Genomic DNA, 27235 nt, shown 5'->3' with positions numbered 1-27235 from the left:
TTTCAGCACCAATCTGCAGAAAGTGAAACAGCATCTGGATGCTAAAGGATGATAAATGGAATGGGAGGAACTTCATCTCTGGGTTGGGTTGAATAAGAAGGAATAGGATTATGAATAATGTTTTCCTTGAAGGCAGATTAGTGGCTGGGACTGTATACAATACTATATGAAGTAATATCTAACTTTATGCAACTATACAAATATCCAGACTCCTCTCTTCAAGAGAGATAACAAGGATCACCAGAATTTTTTTTAAAAAACATTTCATGTGCTATTGGAAGAGGTAATGTTATTTGCAGGGTCACAAAGAATGTGTATCCCATCATATTTGAGCTTTCTGAATTAAACCAAAATCACAAACTAGTACAGAAGCCTTTTATTATTTTTCAGCTCATAGTGTAACACAAGAAGAAAATAAAACATGGCTATTTTAAACTAAGCAATAAAACTATTCCTTTTGTAGTGGCACATGTTCACCGCCTTCAAACATTTATACCAAGAATAAAGAGGGGCACTGTTCATATTGTTTAAGCTTTCATACTATGTATGCTTAATATTGTATGCAGTTAAAATGGAAAGGAAATTAGAATTGTGTTTCCAATCTGATGAACTCCAGTTCTAAGGAGACAGTAAATGACTGGTAGAAATTTAGTCTCTTGATCATTTTTTATGGCACATAGCAGTTTTAACATAACTTTTGAAAAAATGTAGTGCGTATATTGTGCGTAGAGTTTTGAGAGGTTTTGGCTAAGCTTTATTTTTGAGAGGAATGGAGTTATACTAGAGAATGTAAGTAAGATGCAGAAAGTTCATAACAAGTGATGAAGCTTCAGAGGTTCACTGTGACCACTGCATATTATAGATGTTGGGCTCATGTATGAAACCAATCGGTAGGTGAAGAACATGGAAAGCCCCCTTTTTAAGCATAAAATATAGAAAATGGGCTCTGACTGAAAATATAAATAACCAAAATTGTACAGCAGAGGCAGCCTTAGGGGGGGAATAAAGGCAGAGTTGACTTCAAAGGAAGAGAGGACTGGGAAGAAAATTATTTTTTCCCTTGGTATATAAATGTAAGCCTGCCAAAAGGATATTTTCTAAGTCAATACATTAAAACAACCTGCACCTCACAATAATTAAATGTGTGCTTAAAAGTTTAGGAAGAAAAATCGCACCATAGCCAAGTGAGTAAGAGACTTCCTTTTTCAAAATGTTCATACAGACTGAGTTCAGCAAAGCATACTTGACAGTAGATCCCTCCGGCTGGATGCTGGAATGTTTAGTCTCAAAAATTACTTCTCTGTTGAAAGTTTTCTAATAAATCTTTTTTACAATCTTCCAATTCTTAATATTTTTTATGTCACAGGACTGCAACACAACATTTTGTTTCTTCAGTTCATGACCGGTACATCTCCATGAAGCTTTTCATGAATGTTGCTAACTTTTCAACATCTTCTACAGTGACAGCATTATACAAAGAGGCACGGATTCCTCCCACAGATCTGGAAGATGAGAAGGACAATGTAAGAAAACAAGCAGAGAGTCACACGCACTTTCACAAGTATCCTTTATTTCTCTACAGACCATGGTCTTTTAGGGAGAAAGAATACGAAATTTCTTTGCTTGCTCTCAGTGAATCCTGATAGGATTACCCACACAATGAGAGTGGGGTGGAAAGGAATTGACCTCAGCGACAAAATCAGGGAGGGAAGTCAAAATCAAGGGAGGGAAGTCACAACAATTTGTGGTTGTCTTCTTGTTTGTTTTTCCTTTCATAATGTGTGTATTATTAGTTTTTGTGTAGATGTTAGAATTAGGTTATGCATTACATATGTAGTGGACTGATATATTAGGTATATGTATTTCATGGTGTTTCGTTGTTTTGGTGTTGCATTTTATTGTTGTTAATGTAGTTTTTAAATGTTGTTTTATATATATAATTGTACATAGAATATTTTTTAAAATCAGCTACATGTATGTGACTGACTGGATTGTTCTGGAAAAGAGAAAAGAAGCTGAAGGGGACTTGGGGAAAATATGGTTATGTAACAGCAGATATGGAGAAACAGTGGCATTACTTCAATAGTTAATAGTTAATTCGATATTTATTTTGTCACACACAAAAAGGAACATCTGTTCAAGGACTACTGTTCGTGACTTATTTTAGGGCTTTCAACTTTGTAATCTGAAACGTAAATGAAAACTGGTCATAGTTTAGTTAATTCCAATTAAAGGGTTTTTCAGAAAAGGGCAAACATTCAGCAAACCCTTATTATAAATAGGAAGTTTTGTTCACATTCAGATGAACTAAGAATTTAATCACTCTTCCTTATGAATGGTGAGCACAGTATGTCCCATCATCTTGTTAAATGGCTCCAGATAAAATTTCTTCACAGTTCTCTCTCTTACCTATGCCCTTTCAGGGATATCATGTTGTTTTCTACAGCTTTATCAAGGAATTTCTTTTCAAGGGCTTCATCACCTTTGATACTACCAATCCGAAAGGGAACATTCATTCTGCTTCTGTTCTTTCTTTCAACAGGGCATCTGAAAATATCATAATAATATATTTCATATTTTTGAAAGCCGTATTTTAATTGATTTGTTATAAATTCAATACAAGATATACTAGATCAAATTTCTAAACAAGTTGTTTCTTTATCCACAAAAATAACTCCACTCTGTAACAGCCTTCCTCAAATTGGTTCTTCCCAGATTTCAACTGATTAGATTCTTGTACTGTTCTGCAATGAAAAGACCTAGAAATGTGATTGCAATTTGTCTCGCTTCAGGTTCTGGTTAAATTTTGCCAGCATCAGCTGTCTAAGAGAGAAAAAAGCAGACATAATTCAGCAACTATGGCACAAGTCACTCGTGAAGTTGCAGTTTAACTTTTTCACACTGCCACTCACAAGATCTGGAGAGTGGAAGCACAGGATGAAAGGCAGAAAGACTGCAGCCATGTGGAAGATGGAATACAATTCCTGTGGCATTGAAAGGCTGGTCACATTTTGGTCTGCCCAGTGAGGCATTTCATTTGCTAGGTGGCATTTCACAGGTAAACAGCCCTGCTTCAGATAAGATTTTGCCTTCAGTGAAAAGCATGGTGCCAGCATTGCCACCTCAGCTGCAAAAGGCAGCAGTACATACTGATAAGACACATACCACTCCTCAGCAACAGTTTAATTCTATCAAAGTAATGGCCACTACTTCCATTTCGGACTCCTGAACAGTTTACGTTCTAGAAGCAAAATCTGAATTAGCTGTTGTCAGAGTGGGGAATCTCTCCAAGCTTTCAGCTCACCTAATTCCCCAGTCACTTCAGAACCAACAGCTAGAAAATATGAAATGGGAAAGAATAAGAGAAAGAATATTATAGATTAATTAGCATTCAAAGTGTGCCATTTACAGCATGGTACAGTCCTTACATAGCAACTCCCATGCCTCAAAACTTGGCACCTCAGGAAGAAGGCTGAAAGTGTCTTGGCTATATACAAGCATTCCACGTGCCCCAGAGACTTTGTGTGAAAGTAACATGCCCATATCAATCTCTGCAATAAGCAAAATCCCATGAAAGAGCTCTGCACCACACGACTGCTGGCATATCATAATTAACTCATGATTGATTTGAGGGAAGGCTGTTAGTTATGAGCAGCCAAACCAAGTATGATGGACATGTGCCAGAAAGACAGAAGTCAGGATGGGCACATGCCAGAGGGAGAAAATGACAAAAGAGTGGGCACAAGACACATCCAGATAGGTTCCTTGTTCAAAAGGATGAATCCTCACATAGTGGTGCACTTAAGCATCAAGCTAAAATTGAATTTATGCAATTAAAAATGATAGTAAGACTCAATAAAGCTTATGATACTGATGGGGAATAGTTTAACTTTTGCTCCTATTACTTCATATGAATGAATATAACATAATAGACACAACTACAGTTGTCCCTCCTTATTCGTGTAGGTTAGAGGAACAGGACTCCCGCAGATACGAAAAATCTGTGAATAATGTAAGCCCCTACCACTTCCCCTCCAATGCCTGGGACAGCTGTTCAAGGCATGGGAGAGACCAGAAGAAGCTCGCTCAGCTCTTCCCCTGCCTTCCCCTGCCTTTAACCGGCACTGGGAAGCCAGTTAAAGAGACAGGAGCTCAGGGTGGAAGAGGCACATGCCTGACTCCCTTCATCCCCCCACCCTTCAGTCCCTTTCCACAGCCGGCTATAGGGACAGGAGGGAGGGGGTGAGAAGAAAGAGGCATGTGCCTGTTTCTCCTCATCCCCCCTTCCTTCAATCCCTTCCCAGCGCTGGCTGAAGGGACTGAAGGGCAAGGGGATGAGGAGAAAGAGGTGCACGCCTGCCTCCCCCTGCCCTCCTGTCCATCTAGATTTGCCTGCCCCATCCGTTTGCCTACCCCATTGCCCCCCAGGCAGCCCAGGCTGTTGCTTGGCCCGCCAGAAAAGAAACAGAGTTGGCTCCTAGGCTTTTTTCCTGAGGAGGAGGAATGCCTGGGCGAGTGGCCTTGACCTCATGCATAATCAAGACCATGAATCTGGAGGGCCAACTGTAATCACAGGGAACCCTTGTTATATGCTGGAGTTTGGTTCCAAGATCCCCTGTGGATAACAAAATCTGTGGATGCTCAAGTCCCATTAAATACAATGGCAGAGCAAAATGGTGTCCCTTATTAAAAATGGAAAATCAGGGTTTGAAATTTGAAATTTATCCTTTTTTGAACATTTTCAAACTGTGGATGCTTGAATACATGTATAAAAAAATCAGTGTATAAGAAGGGCCAACTGTACTTCAAATGGTTAATTCCATGGGAACAGAAGAAGCCTCCCTTACCACAGACTCTTCAGCCAAAGATTCAAGCATCTACAGCTTGAAAACATTCAAAAAACATATAAATTTCAAAAAGCAAACCTTGATTTTGCCATTTTACATAAGGGACACCATATTGCTATCCCATTGTATGTAATGGGATTTGAGCATCCATGGATTTGGTATCAAACAGAGAGTCCAAGAACCAAACCCCAGCAGATACCAAGAGCCCACTGTACTGAGATGGACTGGCTGGTCTATCTGGTCAGCTCAGTATTGAACAATGACAACCAGTAAGTTGCCACTTTTTACAGATATCTAAAGATGCCACAGACTGAACCTGGGCTGCTATGTGCAAAATATGGGCATTACCACTAAGCATAGGGAAAGGGGATGGGTGAAATTGCCTGGCACATACTGCTAGAGGGCCTAGAGGGCACTGAGGCAAAAATATGTCTAAAATGTTAGCCATTTGCGCATGTTGGAAGAGTTTAGGGGGTAATATAGTCCATCACCCTGCCCTAGATCATTGTGTTCCCCATACTATTTCATTTATTGTGGCAAATTTTAAAGAGATGTTACTTCATATTTCCACAAAATTTCTTTTTACTCTTGTAATCCAGCCAAAGGCAATAATCCTCTACCCTGTGCTGCAACAGATAACATTTTAAATTAAGTTTTCCAAAGTAATTCTACAAGCCCATACAGGTAAAGCTTTAACAGAATGTTCCAGGTGGCTGCTACAAACCCGCAATCTTTCCTGCATACTTAACACAAAAAAATCCAGGTCATTCTTGTGATCATTAACTATGGGGCTGTACAACAGCCTCAAAGAGGTGGTCTCCAGCTACCCCTTCTTCAGCCAGATTGGGACGGCGGCAACCGCACACCATGGCACAGATTCGGCCTTTCCAGAGCACGAAAAAGAGCCACAATAAGTGGTTCCTTTTTTGCACCCTGGAAAAGGTGCGATAGCTGCAGGGCCACAACTATACGGCACTTCTTTGGCACTGAATTGTATGGATGCAGCATAGGAGAAGCACCATGATGCCGCACGCCATGTAGAGCAGCACGCAGTGTCATAGAACCCTGGGGGATGGAGTCAGGGCGTGCATCATGTGGATGCAACACCCCAACTCCGCCCCCAGGCCGGCCTTAAGAGCCTCTATCTTGCTTGCTTACTCCCACCCTTCTAACAGCTGGAAAAGCTTCAGCAGCAACCTCAAAGCATTTATTTCCCTCTTTTGGAACTGACAGCTGTTTAGAAGAGATTCACACCTTCCTGTGAGCCATTTATATCACAATAATGATAGAGGTTTGAGTAACTTACACATAGAAGTCACTGGATCTGTCAATAATGTCATAAATCATTTGTGATTTCTTTTGGCTGAGTTTATTCATAGCGGCAGTTCCACCATTGTTTTTAATCCACTCCAGGACCAAACCCATGATGTAGATGCTGGAACCAAAAGAAACAACAATTACAAGCAATAAGCAACATTAATTAATTCTAAACGTGTTTTGACATTCTAAACATGTTTGGCTTCCATTATGTAAGCTGTAAACTTGGCACAGATTGCATGGAACAATAGTCTTGTGATACCTGAAAGGCTAATGTTTTATTTGGCACCAATTATTTGTGAACACCAGCCTATTTCAATGATGCAAAGAGTGGGCATAAGCCCACACAGGAAAGCAAGTCAGCTTTCTCTTAAGACAAAATTCACAACATCTCACACACAAAGACTTTCTCAGTAGGCACCAAGGAAATAAAATGTGTATCAGAGCCAACAGTTTCAAATGGCTCAAGCAAATGAGACTAGTCATATGCTAAAAGCACTTTAATTACACGTAAAACTTCCCAGGTAAAGAAACTATGGGCAGATCTACACTGAGAATGCCCACAGAGAATTCTGGCCCCAAAGCTTCCCCTTTGCCTGTACGTTCCAGAGTCACAGTGGACAGCTGACTACACCGGTCCCACGATGCCTCCCACCACTACCACTGCAAGTCGCTCCCACAGAAGCAAAAAACAAGGCACCATATAGTTGGGCACCTCAGAGGAGCAATTCATACAGGTGGCAGTGGCTGCCATAGCGGGACACTGTGTAGACAATCGCCCACTGTCGCTCCAGGATGCCCCAGACCTTTTGGGAAGATGTGGAGCAAATAGTGAGTTATTTAAAAGCGTGTTAAGGGGGGATGGCCTGGATTTGCTGTGGGACTGCCCTTCCCACCTGTGGACAGTCCTCAATTTAATTGGGCTTTTAGTCCTGTGGAATCTGAACCAAGCGACACAGAGGGAACTCACAGCAAATGGCCCATGTAGTCACGCTCTTTATCTGACTTCCAAGTATTCCAGTTAGCATCCTGTTCTCCAGTAAATGCTGCTCTAGGATACATAGATTTAAACCCCAGCATGCGGCCCCGCCCCTGGAGGGTGGAAGCTCCACCCCTGGCACACAGCCCCGCCCCGGAGGGTGGAAGCTCCACCCCCGGCACACGGCCCCACCCCGGAGGGTGGAAGCTCCACCCCTGGCACGTGGCCCCGCCCCGGAAGGTTGAAGCTCCACCCCCGGCTTCGGCCCCCCAGTCGCCTGAGGGACAGCAACCCAGTCCCCGGCTCAAAAAGGTTGCCTACCCCTGGTTTAAACTATCACAAAGTCATTACTATAAACATTTTCTGTATTGGTCCTAACACAATTGTAGAAGTTATAGTCTGAACCAGAATTTCTCAATCAGGGTTCTGTGAAAGGTCATCAGGGGTCCTGGGAGCGATCACAGTGCGGGGGGGGGGGGGGTTAAGGTTGAGAAAAGCTAGCCTAAATGGTTTTTCACTATCTGGTTTACCCCAGCCCTCAGCTTTCTTGATTTTAATAGTTAAAAATAACTTAGCATATTTTGTTACTACTACTGTTAAACAGCTGTGAGAAGTCTTTGTTAATAAACTGTAAACCACTCAGAGATCCCCCAGTACTAACATCTGCATGTTCCTAGTATAGACTAAATGAAAACATACTGAGTACTGTGAAATATTGGGTAGCATTAAAAGAATCTTGACTCAAAGGCCAGGGGGTCAATAAGAACTTGCTAAAAACACTGCTGGCATTATCCTTTTAAAAAAAAAATATGGGAACATCAACAATTTCACCAAAAAGCTCCACCTCTTTAAACTTTTCACCTAAATCAATTTCCTTTGTAGTAACTAGGTTGACAATAAGGTAGCATGCACTACAAATTACGTTCTTAACAGAGACTACCAGAATCCCACTGCTTTTCTATAGCACACTGACTGCTATTTTTAAAGAGAGTTATTGAATGAAAATGAGAATGCAAAACATGTACTCTCACTTTGTCTGTGTGGTTTTAGCTACATAACTCTGCTTGATGGAGCAGACACATTTCCCATGGAAGCTCCTTTGCATAATAAACCGCCTGTCTCTGTCTGCATGTGTTTAATGGCACACTTCCAACATGTTCTCTTTCATTAATCCCTCTATTAGAGACTGAAAAGGGGTGCTTCAAAAGACTGCATTATAAAATTCTTTCACATTACATCTGCTTGTACAATACAGTTTTGAACACTTCTGGACCACATAGTCAAAGGCCTAAGGCTGCAACCTACTTTGCCATAGCTAAAAATATTAATATTTTTTATATTGTTGTTGAGATGCCAAGAAGCATCTTTACATTTTAAGTCTCCAAAATCTTTACAATAACCCTATAATGTGGGCTATTTGCGGTATCATCATAATAGTAGAGCTGAGTTTTGAGAAACACGATGGCCTGAGAGGAGAAGGAGGTAGCACTGTTTAGGGCATACAGAAACTGCATGGGGGAGCAGCAATCCTCTCTCCCCTTTCTGATGACAAATCTGCTTCCATTAACACTGCAGAAGCACACTGCTGGGTCATTGACCTCAGGCCTTGGCATACCTTCCAATGGAATGATATGTTAGTCCTTGGGATACAGGGATTCCAATATTTCCCAATCCAATTCTGTTTTGTCACACGTTTGGAGTAAAAAATATTTTCAATATTTTGTTGCTGTGCTTCTCCTAGTTTTCCATCTTGGCTTGTTTAAAATATGCATATTGAGTGCATTTATACTGTTCAGCCTTTTACAGAAATATTTTTATTGCTTTCATCGGCAATAAATTGTAGTATTTTCATTTTATACCACATACTGCATTTCAGGTCTTCAGAAGACAAGTAGCCCTTGCCTACCCTGCAAATGCAGACTTTAGCAAAGCTCGGATTCACCAAGAAAATTCTTGCATATTCCAGTGGGAAAATATATAGAATGCTGGACAGGACTGAATTTCATCTAAGCCTTTCCTATATCCACCAGAGTACCTCCACTAAACAGCGGGCAGCAAGTAATTGAATGACCCACTTTAAAGCCACACAGAAAGCTTCAATGTCATCCCCAAAGCAGGGTGAGTTGCAGATTTGAATATCAAGCAAATCCCTGTAGGTAGGAAATGAGATTTTCTTCTGGGGGAAAATGCTATTAATCTCCACCCAGGAGATTAATGTTGGGAAGCCAGGGCTCCTTTTGGCAAGAGGTTAAAATGATCCACATTGCTCTAATTTAATTCAGCGTTTTGCTAAACCAACTCATGGACATTCAGGTCAGGTTGCCAGCCAACTACTGCCAGCAAACGGAAGAAAGATAAGCAGTTAAAGAAAAGAAAAACAAAAACAAAAAGGAGAAGAAACTCATGGGTAGCATTTTAAAAGCAAACTCAAAGCAGACATACTCTGCCAACATAGAAGTTAATATTTACAACACTGTAATAGTTTGTTCTGAAGTATGCGTCATGAACCCACACATATACTAAACCAAAAAATAAATAAATCCAAGCAAATCATGCTTGGAAAGTTGAGTTGTCTAACCTGAGGAAAGTTGCCACAGTACAGAAGGGTGGGCAAAGTTGGTATAACCTTCCTTTCAATGACCTGTCATAACTCAAACATTTGAGTCATAACTCAGAGAACATGACATTGGCCAGTGACGTTCCCAAAAGCCTCTAGAAGGAAGCACTGGATATTACAGGGCACTTTGAGGTCCCTGGGGACTGCAACATACAAGGGAATTTTCAAAGCCAGAACTCACTTCCAGTTGGAGGGGTCAGTATCCTTGTTAAAATATATTTTGGATGTGAAGGGCATGGATGTTGGGAAGGAGGCTGGTCCATCCCCCAACTCCTGAAAGCTTCTCTCAGCATTCATAGACTTTTGTGAAATACAGTTCTCATCAAACTGCTAAAATATTACTTTCCAGAGTAACTTTCATGTGGTAAAAGAAAATAAATGAGGGAATGTGCTTTCAAAAAAACATGTGGTGACTTATGCAATTCAAGACTTACCACTGGTTAAAGACTAAGACCACATAACACATTAACTGCGAGGTATGCCTGCTCTGAGTCACTTCCCTCCATCTTCTGGAAAGGTCTAGTTCAGCCCACTCACCTCCTGTAGCTGACTACTATGATTACAGTGCCCATCATCCTCATGTACCATACTCACTGGCTATGCTAGCTGGGGCTGATCTAGTAAAGATGTAGAGAACACTAGATTGGAGGAGAATGAGAGCAGTACTCAGGCTCTCATTTCCTCCATGTAATTAGAATTATAGGATGAAAAGGGTGAGCTTGAATGTATATTCCTGTATGGCAAGGGGATAGTCTACATCTCCCTTATAGTCTCATCCAGTTCTATGATCTGTGAGTATAAAAGCTTTGCCCTTGTCCATTGCCCTCCACAAGTTCAAGGGCAGCTTTTGCACTGAAGGGAAGCCTGTTCTATTTCTGTAAACTCCTAACTTCATTTCAAAACGCAGGGTGGTGGGGGAGACAGGTGCTAGATTTTTGTACAGGAAGAAAAGGCTTCCCATTCCTGGCTATTGTCCTACACTTTGTGTAGGTAATGGGGGGCTGTGGCCAAGGTAACATATCTAGCCCCATTTTCAATGTTTAGTGGAGGGTGTAGTACACCAGAATAGGACCAAGGTGAGAACAATAAATATAGCTGACATAAATAGGTTTCTGGTTGCTTGTTCTTTCCAGAAAAAAAATTATCTTGTCACCTATCCATACACACAGTACGTTTTCCCAATGATGGGAAATCTGTGGCCCACCTGTGGGTTTTGGAATTCTTACTCCTTGTATCTTTCAGCATTGGCTATGCTGTCTAGGATTGATGGGCATTTCTTTCTAGCATCTGGAGGAGCACCCCTTTCCAACTCCTGCATTAAACCTACAAAATCCTCCCTTAATCTGCAAATGCTGGTTCAAAGGATATTTTAATTCTAAGACAAACCATATAAGTATATTATTTTCCAGTTTTTAATATGGCCCAGGAGCTTTTCTTGTTTTCTCTTTGGTTTTACCCTGCATGTTACATAGAGCAAGGAATGACCATATTTCAAAAGTTAAAAAGCCTCTCTTCTTTATGATACTTCCAAGTATCATGTTATTGTTTTGATGGTGCCATAAAATAGCTGAGGGAGGGATGAAAGAATACTTTTAAGATAAATAGTTTGGGATTTTAAAACATGGTATTTAAGAAATTAATACAGAATATGTGGCTTCTGCAACGTGTGTAGAATAAACTATTTATCAGATAATACTGAGGATAAGGGGAAACAAATCTATTGCACATGCAATGTCAAAGGTACATGAAATATGGAACGATCTCTCTAAAGCCTGGGATTTGGTAAGGCTACACACTCACCCTGCTAAGATAACAGGATTGACTATTTTTCCATTTGTACATCCTATCAGCTGAAGTATACTTTCAGAAACACACTGACTCACAAGCTTTAAAAAGTCAAATGCCTATTTCATATACGACCCACCTGTTAAAAAAGACATTTTAAATGAAGCTTGTATAATTTCAGTATTCTGTTGATATAATGCAAATGCTTGCTCTTGAACTGTGAATTTTGGGGTCTGTATTCAGAAATCTCCACAGTCAGCGACATACTTTCACTCAACTCTAGCTTGACTACAGTTCCTAATTATCCTACTAACAATTTCCGCTATTGTCAGCAAATCAGTGGCACAGACAGCAATGCTGCATTCAGGTTCACCTTGTTCACAAGAACTGCTAAATGATGAAATCTTGATAGCTAGGTGATAATTCAGTGGAAAAGACATCACTCTCTTTTTTTTGTACTTTGCTCTAAACAGAGGACTATGGGTAGGTCAAGGAGGACACCTAGCCAGCAAAAACGGATTGCAAAAACCATTGGCAAAGATTTATCTCCTCAGTTCAGACTATCCTTGAAGGACTCAAGTAGTATGTATAAGACACAGAAGGCTGGTTGAATCATTACTGCTGATCCAATTAGATTAGTTGGCCCCAATTAGATTACCACAAATTAATAACAATCTCTCTTCAACTTGCTGGAAAATTTGTAAAGAGAGTGGCATAATATGTGCCCTAAAGTTAACAAATTTTGGGCACAGAATTCTGAAGTTTATTTCAAAAATGACAAACGAGACAATAATTTTTCTGAGCTGCTTTTATTATTATGAGAACAATGAAGACTTAACCAAGGACATAATCAGATAATACTGGGGATAAGGGGAAGCCAATCTGTTGTACATGCTCATAGCAGCAGCCAGACTGGAAATCACATTAACACTGGAGGCACTTAACTAGAATCTCCTCACAAAATTTTTTAGGCAGGGTCTGGAAAGTAGTACTTTCTGAAAAGCTAACCTGTAGCACTAAGAGCTTAAAAAAATATAAAGACAACTATATTGAGAACATCTTCCAGGCACAGTACAAGGTGTTAGTTATTACCTATAAAGCCCTACATGGTTTGGGTCCATCTTACTTGACGGAACGCTTCCTCCCAGATAATCCTGCCTGCACACTCAGGTCCTCTGGGAAGAACCTGCTACAGTCAAGAAAATCCGGATTCGTGGCGACTTCCCAGAGGACCTTTTCAATTACCGCTCCAAAAGTTAATGACCTGCCGGAAGAGACCCGCCAGATATCATCTCTTGACACCTTCAAAAAGGCGATTAAAACAGTCCTCTTTGAGTGGGGCTTTCCCAGACTGACCTCTGATCAGGATAGAATTATCTGCTTCCTTAATCAGACACCTCTGTATTGCCTCTTGCACCTTAATCTGTTTTAACTGATTATGTTTTTATTTATATGGTTTTTATTGTGAAGTTGAAGGCTTTCATGGCCGGCATCCATAGCTTTTTGTGGCTACATAGCCCGAAAAACCCACAAAAAACTATGGTTTTTATTGTTATAATTTTATATTTGTAGGAGGGAGGCTAGGGGGGATGGGGGAATAAGGGAATGTTTTATTGCTTTTGTATGGTATTTCATTTTGCTATTACTCGGCTCGATCCTCAAAAGGGAGAGGCAGGATACAAATAAATATTTTATTATTCTTATATTATAACTTTATTGCCAGATGGCACCCTTTTAATTGTCTTTTCAGACAAAGACTCTACTCCATATGGACCTCAGGCATAGCTGAAAACATTTTGGACAACTTCTTTCTGACCAAATGGTCCACAAAATTATCCTTAGGCCTTTCACCAGTTCATTGAGAATCCCCATGTAGTTGTTAGATCTGGTCTTGTACATAAATCTAAAATCACCAGGAGCCTGGTGGTGCAGTGGTTAAATGTCAGTACTGCAGCCATCCACTCACAAACCACAAGGTTGTGAGTTCAATCTCAGCCAGGGGCTTAGGGTCGACTCAGGCTCACATCCTTCCAAGGTTGCTAAAATGAGTACCCAGCTTGTTGGGGGCAATTAGCTTACAGTTGTAAACTGCTTAGAGACTGCTTAGTGTGGTATGAAGCAGTATATAAATGTAGCTGCTATTGCTACTGTATTAGCTATTTCAGTATGCCTAATACCTTGTTATATACTTACCTTTATTTTTTGTGTACTTCTTTTCTACATTTGTTAATTTTAATTGTATGTTGAGAATAAAGTTAAAAATATTTTTTTAAAAAGCAAGAGCAAACATTCCATAGTAAATTCTAATATGCATCAAGGGAGACACGCAACGGAGGCTGCATCAAGCAGTCATTTCAGGACCACAGCAGGTTTCTGCTCAGCACTGTTAGACTCTTATCCTGCTTCTCCAGTACAAAGCAATCTTATGTTTGCACTCTGCCATCACTCATCAAAACCCAAACACACTGCACAGTAAAGGACACACAAGTAATTAGAAGGGTGAATGATACACTTCGGCAAAATTACCTGTAGCACGGAGGAGTGTTGTATAATGAGGAGTTCTCCACTTGCACTTTGTAGTCCAACACTATAGGACATTCCTTCAGTGCAAAGCCAATTAAATCTTCACGCACAATTACCACCGTGACGCCTGCAGTACCTATGTTCTTCTGAGCACCAGCAAAAATTACACCAAACTTTATATTGGGAGTAGGGGGTGGGGAAGGAAACAAAATAGACATTGCACCCATGGATTCATTTATAAACTACAATTAAAACATATCAGTCAATCAATGAGGAAAACACCATAGATTAGGAGTGTAAAAACATTGGCCTCCAGATACTTTGGCATACTACTTTCAAAACTCTTTAGCATTGGCTATGCTGACTGGAGCTTCTGGGAACTGAAGTCCAAAGCATCAGGAGGGTCAAAGGTCCCTTGTCTCTGCTGTAGATGTTGGGCACCGAAGGGAATGTAGCAATTATGGATTAAGCTAAGAACTTTGGGGAAAGTCCAAAAACTATTAATAATTCATGTAGTGATTACTGTTATTTATTTCCCTTGACACTGACTATTTCCTTTGTGCCAGGATAAAGGATGTGTAGTGGGCTTGGTTCCCAAGACCCTCCATGGATACCAAAATCTGGATGTTCAAGTCCCATTAAATACAATGGAACAGGAAAATGGTGTCACTTATTTGTGGTTGTTGTTTACTGCCCTCACACCAGTCTCAACACAAGGCGACCCTGTGGATGAGACATCTCCAAGACTTCCTATCCTCCACTGCTCCACTTAGGTCTTGTAAATTTATACCTTTCACCTTCTTTACAGAGTCCATCGATCTAGCATGAGGTGTTCCCCTCTTTCCATATCCCTCCAACTTTCCCAGCATCATTGTTTTTTCTAGCAAGTCATGATTTCACCCAACATGGTAAAATCAAGTTTAGCTTTTTGGAATTTATTTATTTTTGAAAATTTTCAAGCCATGGATGTTCTAATCTGTGGATATGGAGAGCCAGCTGTACAATGAAGATTGGGAAGGGCCACATTTATACTGTTCATACAGCAAGATAAAGAACATGCCAGCACTCACAGCAACATTGAAAAACAAGAGCTTACCCATTCCCAGCTTAAGGTGCATAGTGTTCATGTTCAAAACAGTCTTAGTCATGTAAGATACATTCAAGATAGAGGACAAACAGCACAGTCCTAAGCATGTTTATTGCGAAGTGGTTTCCACTGAGTTTACTGGGACTTAACATTATGACCCTGTCCAAGTAATTGTTATTCTCTCTCCTCAGAGAATCCCTTTTGTAGCTCTGAGAAGAGGGTCTAGAGACAGCAAGGAGCTGTTTATTGCTTAAAGAAAGGAAAATGTTTGTATAGTATCATTTTTTTAAAAAAAAAATAATACATTACAGGTTCATGTCCAGAGTCTTAAAATCTAATTGGAGATGAGACTCATGAGACAACAAGGATACAGAAAATGACATGAATATGAAAAGTAATGTATAATAGGGGCCACAAACTGAATTTTGAGGAATGTACAGATCCCAGGGAATATTAGTGAGAGGACTTAAACTACTACAACACTGATGTAACTGTGTAATACTGATATGTCCTGATATTCATAAAAGTAACAAAGAATTGGCCTCAGTGACCCAAGGTATTAGATTACACTTTGCAAACTCTGCTCTTTAAGAACTTTACCTTTGAAACATCCACTGGTCTAGAGAGGAAGTTGGAAGACATATCACAAACTAAGACTGTCTTCCCAACGTCGGGTACAAAGTCAAACTCCACACCATGGACTGTCTCATTTGCACAATAATAGACATAAGAGGCATCTGGGTTAAGGTTCCAAGTGCTCGGGTCAGGGATTTCTAAAGCAGATAAGATAACAGAAAGAGATACAACAGTTACGTTTCCCAAGTAGTAGTAGACTAAGCAGTCTGAAAGTAACTATATGCAGCTTTCTTGGAACAATGAACTTTGACAGCAACTCCAGTTCTGCACATTTCTATTGCTTTACCAGCAAAGTGGATTAAATCTTGGACTTGCTAGAGAGTGAAAATGTACTATTGTAAAAAAGAAGAAGAAGAAGAAGAAGAAGAAGAAGAAGAAGAAGAAGAAGAAGAAGAAGACGACGACAACGACACTATATAGCGCCTGGAGAGTAGTGACCACTGGGGTGCCACAGGGTTCTGTCCCAGGCCCAGTGCTATTCAACATCTTTATCAATGGCTTGGATGAAAGAATAGAGGGCATGCTTATCAAATTTGGAGGTGACACTAAATTAGGAGGAGTAGCTAATACTCCAGAAGACAGGCTCAACATTCAAGAAGATTGGAAAGCTGGGCCAAAGCTAACAAAATAAATGTAAACATGAAGACATGTAAGGTACTGCACTTAGGGTGGAAAAATGATATGTGTAGATATAGAATGGGGGACACCTAGCTTAACGAGACTACGTGTGAAATGGATGGAGGAATCCTAGTAGACCACAAGTTGAATATGAGTTAACAGTGTGCTGCAGCAGATAAAAAGGCCAAGGTGATTTGAGGTTGTATCAATAGAAATATAGTGTCTAGATCAAGGGAAGTAATAGTGCCACTCTATTATGCTTTGGTCAGACCTCACCTGGAATACTGTGTCCCATTCTGGGCACCACAATTCAAAAAGGATGTGGACCAACTAAAATGGTGAAGGGTCTGGAAACCATAACTTATGAAGAAAGACTTAGGGAGCTGGGTATGTTTAGCCTGCAGAAGAGAAGGTTAAGAGGTGATATGATAGCCCTGTTTAAGTATTTGAAGGGGTGTCACATTGAGGATGAAGCAAGCTTGTTTTCTGCTGCTCCAAAGAATAGGACACGGAACAATGGATGCAAACGACAGAAAAAGATATTCCATCTCAACATTAGGAGGAACGTCTTGACAGTAAGAGCTATTCAACAGTGGAACACACTGCCTCGGAGTGTGGTGGAGTCTCCTTCTTTGGAGGTTTTTAGACAGAGGCTGGATGGTCATCTGTCAGGGGTGCTTTGATGGTGATTTCCTGCATGGCAGGGGGGTTGGACTGGATGGTCTCTTCCAACTCTATGATTCTAAGGCAAAAGGATAATGCTTGCTTTCTTCAGTATGTTAAAAGAGACTATTATTCAAAATAACTTTAGCATTCAAATCAAATTCCTAACAGACTATTTCTTTATACACACATGCAGTGAGAGAGAGAGACTGAGAGAGAGAGAGAGAGAGAGATTTTGGAAGGCTGGGATCCTCTGGAGAGCTGAGGGGGAAAAACCTAAAGCAGGTTTGGGTACAACATGGAGGGCAGCAGAAAGAAAAGAAAATCCAGTCACATTACTAGACATCCTCTGGCCTGGTGCTGAAATTTAGGCCTTGAGATTGGCTAGCAGTCTAAGCACCAATAGAGCATTTGCAATGACTGCCATAACGTGGTAGTTGCATCTATGCACACTCCATACTGCATAAACTTTGCTTACATCAGGAATATGTCCATTTCACCTGGGGGAAGGAGCAAAAATTAACTGCTTTACATCAGAAACAGTACTGTGCCAGAACTTCCTGGTAACAAATGAAAACAGCTTTTAAAATATCATAATTAGGACAGGACAGCCCAACCCAGATGCTATGCTTCACTGATCGTGAGAGACGATGATCACTCTGTAGCTTTTAAGACTGGTTCTCCTTACAGAAACATGGCAGTGTGCATTTAGATATCTCTCTCAGATTAAAGATTCATTTCCCACACTGCATGCCACACTGGCCGTATTTCAGAACTTCAAAGAAACTTAATTCTTCTTGGACATTGTTTGCATCACTCGTAAAGGAACATGCTGTGTGCCTGAAAAGCATCCAGGTTAGAGGAATCTGTAATAATACAGTACTCAACAAATAACCTAGTTCAAAAAGTACCTTTGCCTATTGGCTACAATCCAACATGTTTTGAAAAACGATTACTCTTTTGTCAGAAGCAAACTGATAGCTCTTTGAATTATCATTTCTGCAATCTAAACTCCTTTTCCTGAAAATCTTGAGGAGGAGGATAAAACCCAGCAACTGTGACTGAAACCATGAATATGTGCAAGCCTAGCTGTGAAACAAGTTCATTCTACCAATGACACTCAAAAAATCATGCAACTGGCACATATTTTCTCCATGGCTCTGATTTACAGCATTAATTACATTTTGGAAATAACAGCAAGGATAGAAGGAAACAAGAAATGGGAGTGAAAGCCACCAGAAGGGTCATGGAGCTATGAAGAGAACTGAAAAGCCACTCAAAAATAAAAGAAAGAAGCCCTGCCAAATCTGGCTTTAATTTGCAAGCATTGTTTGCACTGTTATGTTATTCTCCTGTGTAACTCTGTAGCTTCTACAGGAATAATTTTTAACAACTAGTTTAACACTAATTTAGCTGTTTTGCACAGAAGATACCCTAAATTATATCCAATGCAGAAACGTGTGCATTTTATATCAATAAAACAAGATGCTTTTCTATTTGCACTACATTGTCCTAATTATTTATACTTCTGGCTACTTCCAGACCAGCACTCTTGTCAAACTGTATTACCATTTTGATCCCAATTCTCCCTGTACTAATTTTCCCACACATTTGAGTGGCTGGTTTTTTTTTTCTCCCTCCAATGCACAATTACCCCCATGCACAGCCCAATTATTCTTAGACAACATGCTTACAAAAAGAATGAAGGAAGGGATGGGATTTAAACAACCAGATTTAGGTTCTCTGAAAAGCAAATCAAGAGACGAAAAGAATAAAGCCAATATAGTCAACACATGAAATGGTGAAAATTCAGTACTGATAATAATATTTAAAGAGTCTCTATAACAAAGACAGGCAAAGCAAGGTATGGAAAAGAGACAGGGCAAGACTTCTCCTTGTTGTTAACTGATTTCAAGCTGACTTTGGTCCATGGCAACCCGATGCATGAGAGACCCTCAATCGCCCTGCTCAGATCTTGCAAATTCATGGTTGTGGCTTCTCTGATTGAATATATCCATCTGGTATACAATCTTATTCTTTTCCTATTGCCATCAACTTTACCAAGCATTACAGTCTTTTCTAGAAAGTCCATTCTCATGATATAGCCAAAGTATGACAACCTCAGTTTAGCCATCCTAGCTTCTAGGGAGAGTTGATCTGATCAATGGCAAGTGTTTCTATTCTCTGATGTGATAAAAGTTTTCATACCCAAATACCTGACATGGTATTCCTCCTCAGGAGACATGCCATGTGTTTCCAGGCTCCTTTTCTATTTTTACAGACCCATGTCTGTGACAGTTTCATCAAATCATATGAACCAAGTGGGGATAAGAAAATTATGCTTCCAGGTATGATTCCAAGTTCTCATCAATGTTATGTTTAAGATTAACTCACTTGTATAAGTAGAAAGTTTAGGATGAACAAGGTTGACTTTGCCATATTTCTCTGCTTCTTTGGCTGCTTTTGCTGACCATGCTCCTGTGACCACATAATCAGCACACCTTGCTTCTTTTAACCCAATAAGGTTTAGTGGAATGCCACTAAATTGTCCAGAGCCACCTCCTTGGAGAAATACAACTTTGTAATTGTCTGGTATTTTGCTGTGCGAAAGAAAAGTGGGCAGAAGAAAAGTATTACTTCAGGATTTAAAACATTGTCCCATGTTATTGTTATTCACAATAGATGCCTAGTGAAAATGTCTGGTTTAGAAGACAGCATACCAGCAGTTGAAACACTTCTTGCTAATTCAAAGTGGAAATCATGTAGCTTCTTCCCACAAAATCAATCTTGGGGGGATACAGATGGGCAGAAAGGGGCAGTCAGATGCTTCCCCTTTCTGCCCCAATTGGAAGTCGCCGCAGACAAATGCCACGGCGTCCATGAGACCTAAAAAGAACCCGCTCCCAGCAGGTTTTTTCTATGCCATGCACGGGGCGGCATTGGTGCACTCGCACACAAAGATTACATCCGTGCAGTGCAACACTGTTTGGTCACTGCGCTATGCAGATGTCATTGTTGCACACCCCGTATGGACGGGTGTGCGCAATCATAGTGTCCACATGCCGATAGTAGAACTGGGCGCATGCAGATGCCCAGCCCTACAGAACCCTAATTTCGGCCCCAGACCAGCGTAAAGCGTCAGTGTGTACAGGGCAATAGAGTGATTTTTAAAAGGCCCACAAAATATATATATCTTCCCACAAGCTGACTGCAAGCAATAGTGCTATAGAAGTACACATGCAATTGAATACCTGTTTTAAAACTTGTATATGTATTGGTGATGGTAACATCTCTTTAAAACCCATTAGTGATGAGCTTTGTGATACTTTACAAAATTTTAAAATAGCATGGAATTTAACCATTCCAGAAACCAAACTGGATTTGACAGTTCACCCCATTCAAGGTACAGATTCTGGAATGGGGAAATATTTGAAAGCATCCATATGTTCAGGTTACATCAGTTATTTTACAGTCAACCCTGATCTTAATATTTTTTATGTCTTTAGAGCTCAGCCATATATTTTACATCTTATCATACTTTCTTAATGAATTAAAAGAGGACTTTTTTGCTTCAGCCCACATAAGTTCTTGTTGATCCAGTCTGCTATTCAGAATTGAAAGAAAAACCAAAGCATACTAAACAGGTAGCAAGATGACAAGAGAAAATATGACCTGCAGCTTCCCAGGAGTTAACAGGGTTGGTCTAAGCTCTTCAAGGCACACCAAAATGTATAACTAGGACAATAGGAAGGTAGCGGATGTAGGAGCTTTTCAGTGTTCATGTTTTCAGAAGTGCTACTAAGGAAATGGATGTAGCATTCCCCTCTTTCTCACTAGATCTCCAGCTTAAGTTATTTTTCTCCCAGTGTTGCTGTGCTCTCCAAAAATAGTGCAGGTCACACTTTTGTTCTGTTTTAATCTATGTGATGAGCTAGCAACTAATGACTTCTGTCCCACTGATCTTAATGTGAACTAGTTTAAAATCAAGTCTATGCTCGATCTAACCAATGGTGTTGGCAAGTTGTTACAATGCTACCACAAAACAGGCAGTTCATCCACAACCATGTGGCTTAAACCTAATTATTCATTCCAGTTGGATAAGGGACACTGAATGAACAGATGTGTTAAATCAAGACTTACATAAGGCTCATTGGTCCAAAACATGTTGCAGAAACAATCCTGTTTGAGACCACTTTAACTTCCCTGGCTCAGTGGTTTGGAATCCTGGGAATTATAGTTTACTTTGGCACCCCAGCTCTCTGACAGAGATGGCTAAATGTATCACAAAACTACAGTTCTCAGAATTCCCTAGCATTGAGCCTGGGCAGTTAAAGTGGTCTCAAACCATTATTTCTGCTGTGTGTTTTGGACCATTGACTCTATAGGTTTACTTCAGTTGGGAGTAACAAGTGGATTCAGCCCTATAATAGAAGTGGTAACTGAATTAGTTTATAAACTAAACCATTCAGAATAAAAGTACAAGCTGATTAGCCTTATTTCCATATCAATGAAACAAACACTTTCAACTTCTGTTAAAGAATCTCACATGCAAAGGGAGGAAAACTGTACTAGAGCTACAAAAGAAAGGCTCTTGATGGTGTTGACAAAAATTATAGAAACTGTAACTCACAGAAGTTCCCGCAAGCAATTTTCAGCTGCTTTGTTGATTTTTGAGAAGTCAGAACTTCTGTGGCTCATTTCTAGAACAAAAGAAACAAATCAAACACGCTACAATATAAGCCATACCACAAGTCACGCTCTCTCAGCCTCGGAGGAAGGCAAAGGTAACCCCCCTCTGAACACATCTTGCCAAGAAAACCCTCCATAATGTGGTAAGTTTGCCTCCATAAGTCAGAAACTATCTGCAGGCGCACAACAATAACAAATACAAACAGAAATAATTAATTTGCTTAAATCACCAGCAGTATCAAAGACAACATAGAGTCTGAACTAACCCTTGCTTTCTGAGCTTTACTATAGATCCACATATTTCAGCCCTACTCCACATACCACCACATGCATCAGTGACTTCATGGAAAGTGTATATAATTATTATTATTATTATTATTATTATTATTATTATTATTATTATTATCCCGCTTTCTCCCAAGATTAGACCCAAAACAGCTTATACACATGGCCTCATATTTTTCAAGGGAGTCAGAAAATCTGTGGTACAAGAATTGCTCTCATAGGAATTTATCAAACAGGAGGAATTTCTCTTAAATTCGAATGAAAAGACAGTGGGGCCAGAACGCATTCGCTTAAAGTTGCTAGTTTAGCGCAATTACGTGAATGCACATTGCGTCTGAACTGGCTTCCCATTGCCCGAATTTGCATGTGGCAGTCTATCACACAATAACATGAAACCCCATGATTGCGTTCAGACTGACTTACCATTGCCTGAATTTGTGTGTAGTGGGTTATCATGCAATAATGTTAAACCCCATTATTGCGTTCAGATTGCCATTGGATTATACTTCCAATTTCCTTTGTCTGATAATATCCCTGCACTTAAGTGAATTCAGATGCGATCTTGGAGCTCAGAGATCCAGGTGCACTAAAAAAAACCTGCTACACCCACTAGGAAATTACTATAAAAGTTTATGTTTTCAATCTATTACAACTTTTATAGGACTTGTGTAGAATAGACTATCCCATCCTGAAGCTATTGATTAGTTTTGGGTTCAAGTTTGCAGAATTTGGACCTTGGCCCATGCTGGCTGGCTGGGACTGATATGCCAAAAACATATGAATATGTTGTTGTGTAGGATGGGTGAAAAGGTAAGTTGAACAAAAGAGATCAAGGTTGAGGGTTGAATCTGACTGGCTGGCCAAAGATGGATCTGGATCTTCAGCCTAACATTCCTCATAGGCTAGCGGTAAAAAACAAAATAGGGTAACATCCCTACCATCAAAACTCAGTGTATGCTGTCCTGTGCTCCTTGCAAAATGTGTGGAACAAAATGTGACACAGATGTTTTAATTTTGTCTTGATCATAAGGTAGAAATATCCTTAGTTTTAATGTTACTCTTACCATTTTACATTATTGATGTTTATTATCATTTACCCTCCAATAAGTATTTCAGCCAATAAGTATTTTGAGGAAATAATTTAAAATATGTGGATATTTTTAAAGGATAGGCTTTATACTCAGAACATCAGGAATGAATTACAATGTACTAATTTGTAGCATTAATTTTAAAATGTAAATTTCAAATCTCCCATAAAGGCATCTGGAATGAATAGACATCTCTTACCAAGAACACTAATGCCAAGGCCTTTATAATCCAGCAGTTCTTTCTGGGCTTCTAACAATACCTGCAAAGGAAATAAAGTCAATACAGTTGATCACATGTCAACAGCAAATCATACACATTTTATTCTCTGTATTTTATACTGGAAAGAAAATCATGTAGTCCTTGAGATATCTCTGGACTGGAACTCCCAGCAGTTATAGCCAATATAGCTAATGGTAAAGGATGCTGTGAATTGCAGTTCAACAACATGCAGGGGGACACATGATTTCCACTCCTGTTTTATACTATAAATATACACAGGACAACAAATAGACATGACTGCTTTACATGTTTTAACCAAACATAAGCATAATTATACCATGTCAAGGCATCTGTCCACGAGCCAAATGCAAGTGTCTTTGGCTTTCTGGTGACACAGACAGACACTGAATCTTAGGATTCTGCCCTAAAAATCAGCATAAAAGCATAATACAGAAATGCCATTAGGACTTTGGAAACACCCCAAGGACAGGGTGACCAGACATCCTCTTTTCCCCAGGACATGTCCTACATTTCAACCTTCTGTCCAGGAGGAATTCCAAAATGTCCCCCATTTTAAACATGACTAAGAAACACGGATTTATAGTCAAATGAGTGTTTTTAACTTTTATTTTGCAATGTCCTACACTTTTCTTGAATGTCCTACATTTACGGTGCCTTGTCCTCCTTTGTGGTTAGGACATCTAGTCATCCAGGCCAAGGATTCCTTATAGGACTAAAATATATTTTGCCCTTGGTAATTTCAACATGGAGCCTAATTTTTAGATTTACCAGCCAGATAATAAAGGGATCTTCATTTGAAAGAAGCTATTAGCAAAACCATGTCTCATGTCACATTTTCTTTCATGGTTGAGTAGATTTTGACTGTTCCAGAAAACGTGTACAAGTTTGATCATTCCTTAAGGCACTTTGAACAATGTTTTTATAGATGTGACCACTTAGGTTGTCATTTTGTGACAACCACCACCAAGAGACACTTTACAGCCAGGTTTTCAGAAACCAGATCTTGCATACTACTAATATTGGACCTTTTTTTCCAGTAAAGATCTAAAACATAAAGGAATCTTTACATTTACTTAGACATATATTTACATGCAAGCCCTCTGAAATGTCAACGCTTCTTCAGTGGTAAGAAAAACTAGCTAACGGGGTAAGAAACATGGATAAAAACTTTCTTTACATAAGATTGTTAAAATGAGGTATACTACAGTTTGCTCAGCCATGTAAACCCAATGGATGACCTTGGGCAAGTCACACACTCTCAGCCTCAGGGGAAGAAAGTGGCAAACCTCTGAACAAATCTTGCCAAGAAAACCCCATGATAGGTCGAAAATAACTTGAAGGCACACAACAAACTACAGTTAGTGAGCTTTTGGGGGAAATGTTAACAGTGGCACTGTAGTGCAAAATGAGACTAGAAATTAATAGCACTCTAGATCTGAACAATGCGTAGCAATGCTTAAAATCAGCTTAAGCACACAGTTCTTGCAGGAAGCGGAGAAATCTGATATATATATATATCCAACAAAAGCCACACCTCTCCCAGATGTGGCTGCTGATGCAACCTTCGGAAGAGATGTCTATAGCTTACTCAGTACACATATGTTACTTAACATCTGCTTCTCCAGTTAGCATGAAACTATCTGATGTTAAAGCAGTGTATCTTTTTATATCTTCTGCCCTACATATTCACAAAGAGTCGATTCAGTGAGCAAAGACAATGGATTCTTTAAATCCTTGCCTCCAGAATGCACAAACAAAATGGATAAGAGCACTGCTGTTTTTCAAGCTTCCAGCAAGCCTCCTATATTCTGGCTTTCTGAACTGGAAAAACAAGAAAACCAAAATTCCGTTTTTGCAGCTGCCTGAGCATGTCAAAGGAGGGGGCTTTCCTTGGAATTGACACAGCAATTCCAGTTTGCTTGGAATCGCCTTTTTGCATGGTTCCAAAAGTGCCACACTATGAGCCTAGCAGTAGTACTCTCAGCTCAAACGTTTTCTTTTGTACCTGAAGCAAACCCCAGTGTGGCCTAGTGGTTTCAGTGTTGGGCTGCAACCCTAGCAATCTGGGTTCGAAACCCCTGCTCAGCCATGGAAAGCCACTGGGTGACATAGGGGTTTTTTTCGAGCTATGTGGCCATGTTCTAGAAGAGTTTCTTCCTGACGTTTCGCCGGCATCTGTGGCTGGCACTGGGTGACCTTGGCCAAGTCACACTCTCTCAGCCTCAGAGGAAGGCGGTGGCAAACCCCCCTCTGAACAAATCTTGCCAAGGAAGCCCTGTGACAGGTTTGCCAAAACACACTGCAGAAATAATCCAGTTTGAGACCGCTTTAACTGCTCTGGCTCAATGCTAGGGAATCCTGGGAACAGTAGTTTTGTGAGACATTTAGCCTTACCTGCCAGACAGCTCTGGTGCCGCAACAAACTACAATTCCCAGGATTCCGTAACTCTGAGCCAGGGAAGTTAAAGTGGTCTCAAACAGAATTATTTCTGCAGTGTGTTTTGGACCCTTAGATTGGAAATGACTTGAAGTCACACCAAGAGAACAAATCCCATGAAAATTATTGGTCTCAGGGGGACATGAAAAGCCTAACCAGTTGGGAGATTTAGGTGCACTGGTGAGAGATGTTACTGTTGTGGTCATTGCTATGTGCCTTCAAGTCCTTTCTAACTTATGGTGGCCCTAAGGCGAACTTATCATGGGGTTTTCATGGTAAGATTTGTTCAGAGGGGGGTTGCTTGCTGTTGCCATCCTCTGAGGCTGAGAGAGTGTGACTTGCCCAGGTCACCCAGTGGGTTTAGAGCAGTGAGAAGAACATACCTATTTCAGACAACAGGCCATTGGGCAACAGAATCTACCTACCTATCTATCTATCTATATCATATAAAACATGTTAAAATAGCACTTTAAAACAAACATTCATAACATACTCCTAATGCATACATACATATATACACACACAGAGCTTGGCTCTAGACCCCACAACAAACTCCAACTCCCAGAATTCCATAGCCTTGAACCAGACAAAGAGTTTAAGCGGTGCCAAACCGGGTTATTTCTCCAGTGTTGATGCAGTCCCAAACCCAGAGCAGAAATACATCCAGTCCGAGACCGCTCCAACTGCCCTGGCTCAATGCTAGGGAATCTTGGGAATTGTAGTTTATTGTGGCACACCAGAGCTCTCTCTGACAGAGGAGGCACAATGGCTCACAAACACTAGAGTTTCCCGAGATTCCCTAGCATTGAGCCAGGGCAGGTGAAGCGGTCTCAAAGTGGATCATTTCTGCAGGGTGTCCATAGGCAGTTCCAACTGGTTTCCAAACCGGATTACTTCTGCAATGAGGATGGTAGCCTATGGAGGAAGAAACTCCAATTCTGGGAAAGGAAGGAAACCCCGCGATTGAAAAGGCTCCCAACCAGAGGCGTCCTCCTTTTCCCGGACCCTCCAGGAGGACTGCCCCAAAGGTCCTCCAAAACCTGGACCCGAAGCAAGCAGCCTGGCTTTGCCTGGAGTCCTGGGAGTGTGCCTAGTGTTCCATTCTGCCTGGAAGGGTCCTCCATTCTGGGGAGCCCAGGGCTCTTCTCCTTACCGCCCGGGGGAGCTTGGCTGGTCCTGCCCCGAAGTTGGCCACCTCCTTCATCTTGGCTTGTCCCTCCATGGCTGCAGCAGCGGAGGGCTTCCCTCGGAGCTGGTGATGGGACAATGGGGCAGAGGGAGCCTTCCTAAACAGGAGCCCCCGCCTCCCCATTGGCTGCCCCAGGAGGGGTGTGGCACTGGCCATGCTCCCATTGGCCCCCGCCTTCCAGCCGGCCCTCGCCATTGGCCGGAGGGCCACGAGGAGGGCGCGTGCTCCGTCCAT

At 40.7% G+C, this 27235-nt stretch overlaps 1 protein-coding gene across 1 annotated transcript; it reads right to left on the bottom strand.

The window, feature by feature from the left end:
• Window positions 1-361: 361 nt before the first annotated feature.
• LOC149286015 (phosphoserine aminotransferase-like) lies at window positions 362-27235 on the bottom strand. Its single transcript, XM_089494548.1, has 9 exons — window positions 26966-27235; window positions 23334-23394; window positions 21703-21772; window positions 19467-19672; window positions 15756-15928; window positions 14072-14241; window positions 6154-6282; window positions 2410-2547; window positions 362-1502 (listed from the first exon to the last, which is right to left on the bottom strand). The coding sequence occupies exons 1-9, from the start codon at window positions 27233-27235 to the stop codon at window positions 1397-1399; spliced, it is 1323 nt and encodes a 440-aa protein (XP_089350674.1). The 3' UTR covers window positions 362-1396.

This window comes from Sceloporus occidentalis, unplaced genomic scaffold (assembly GCF_023333645.1).
Source record: "Sceloporus occidentalis isolate IW3139 unplaced genomic scaffold, rSceOcc1.0.p SCAF_73, whole genome shotgun sequence".
NCBI lineage: Eukaryota > Metazoa > Chordata > Lepidosauria > Squamata > Phrynosomatidae > Sceloporus > Sceloporus occidentalis.
The sequence above is the reverse complement of the archived record's forward strand: the minus strand, read 5'-3'. Positions and strand labels throughout refer to the sequence as shown.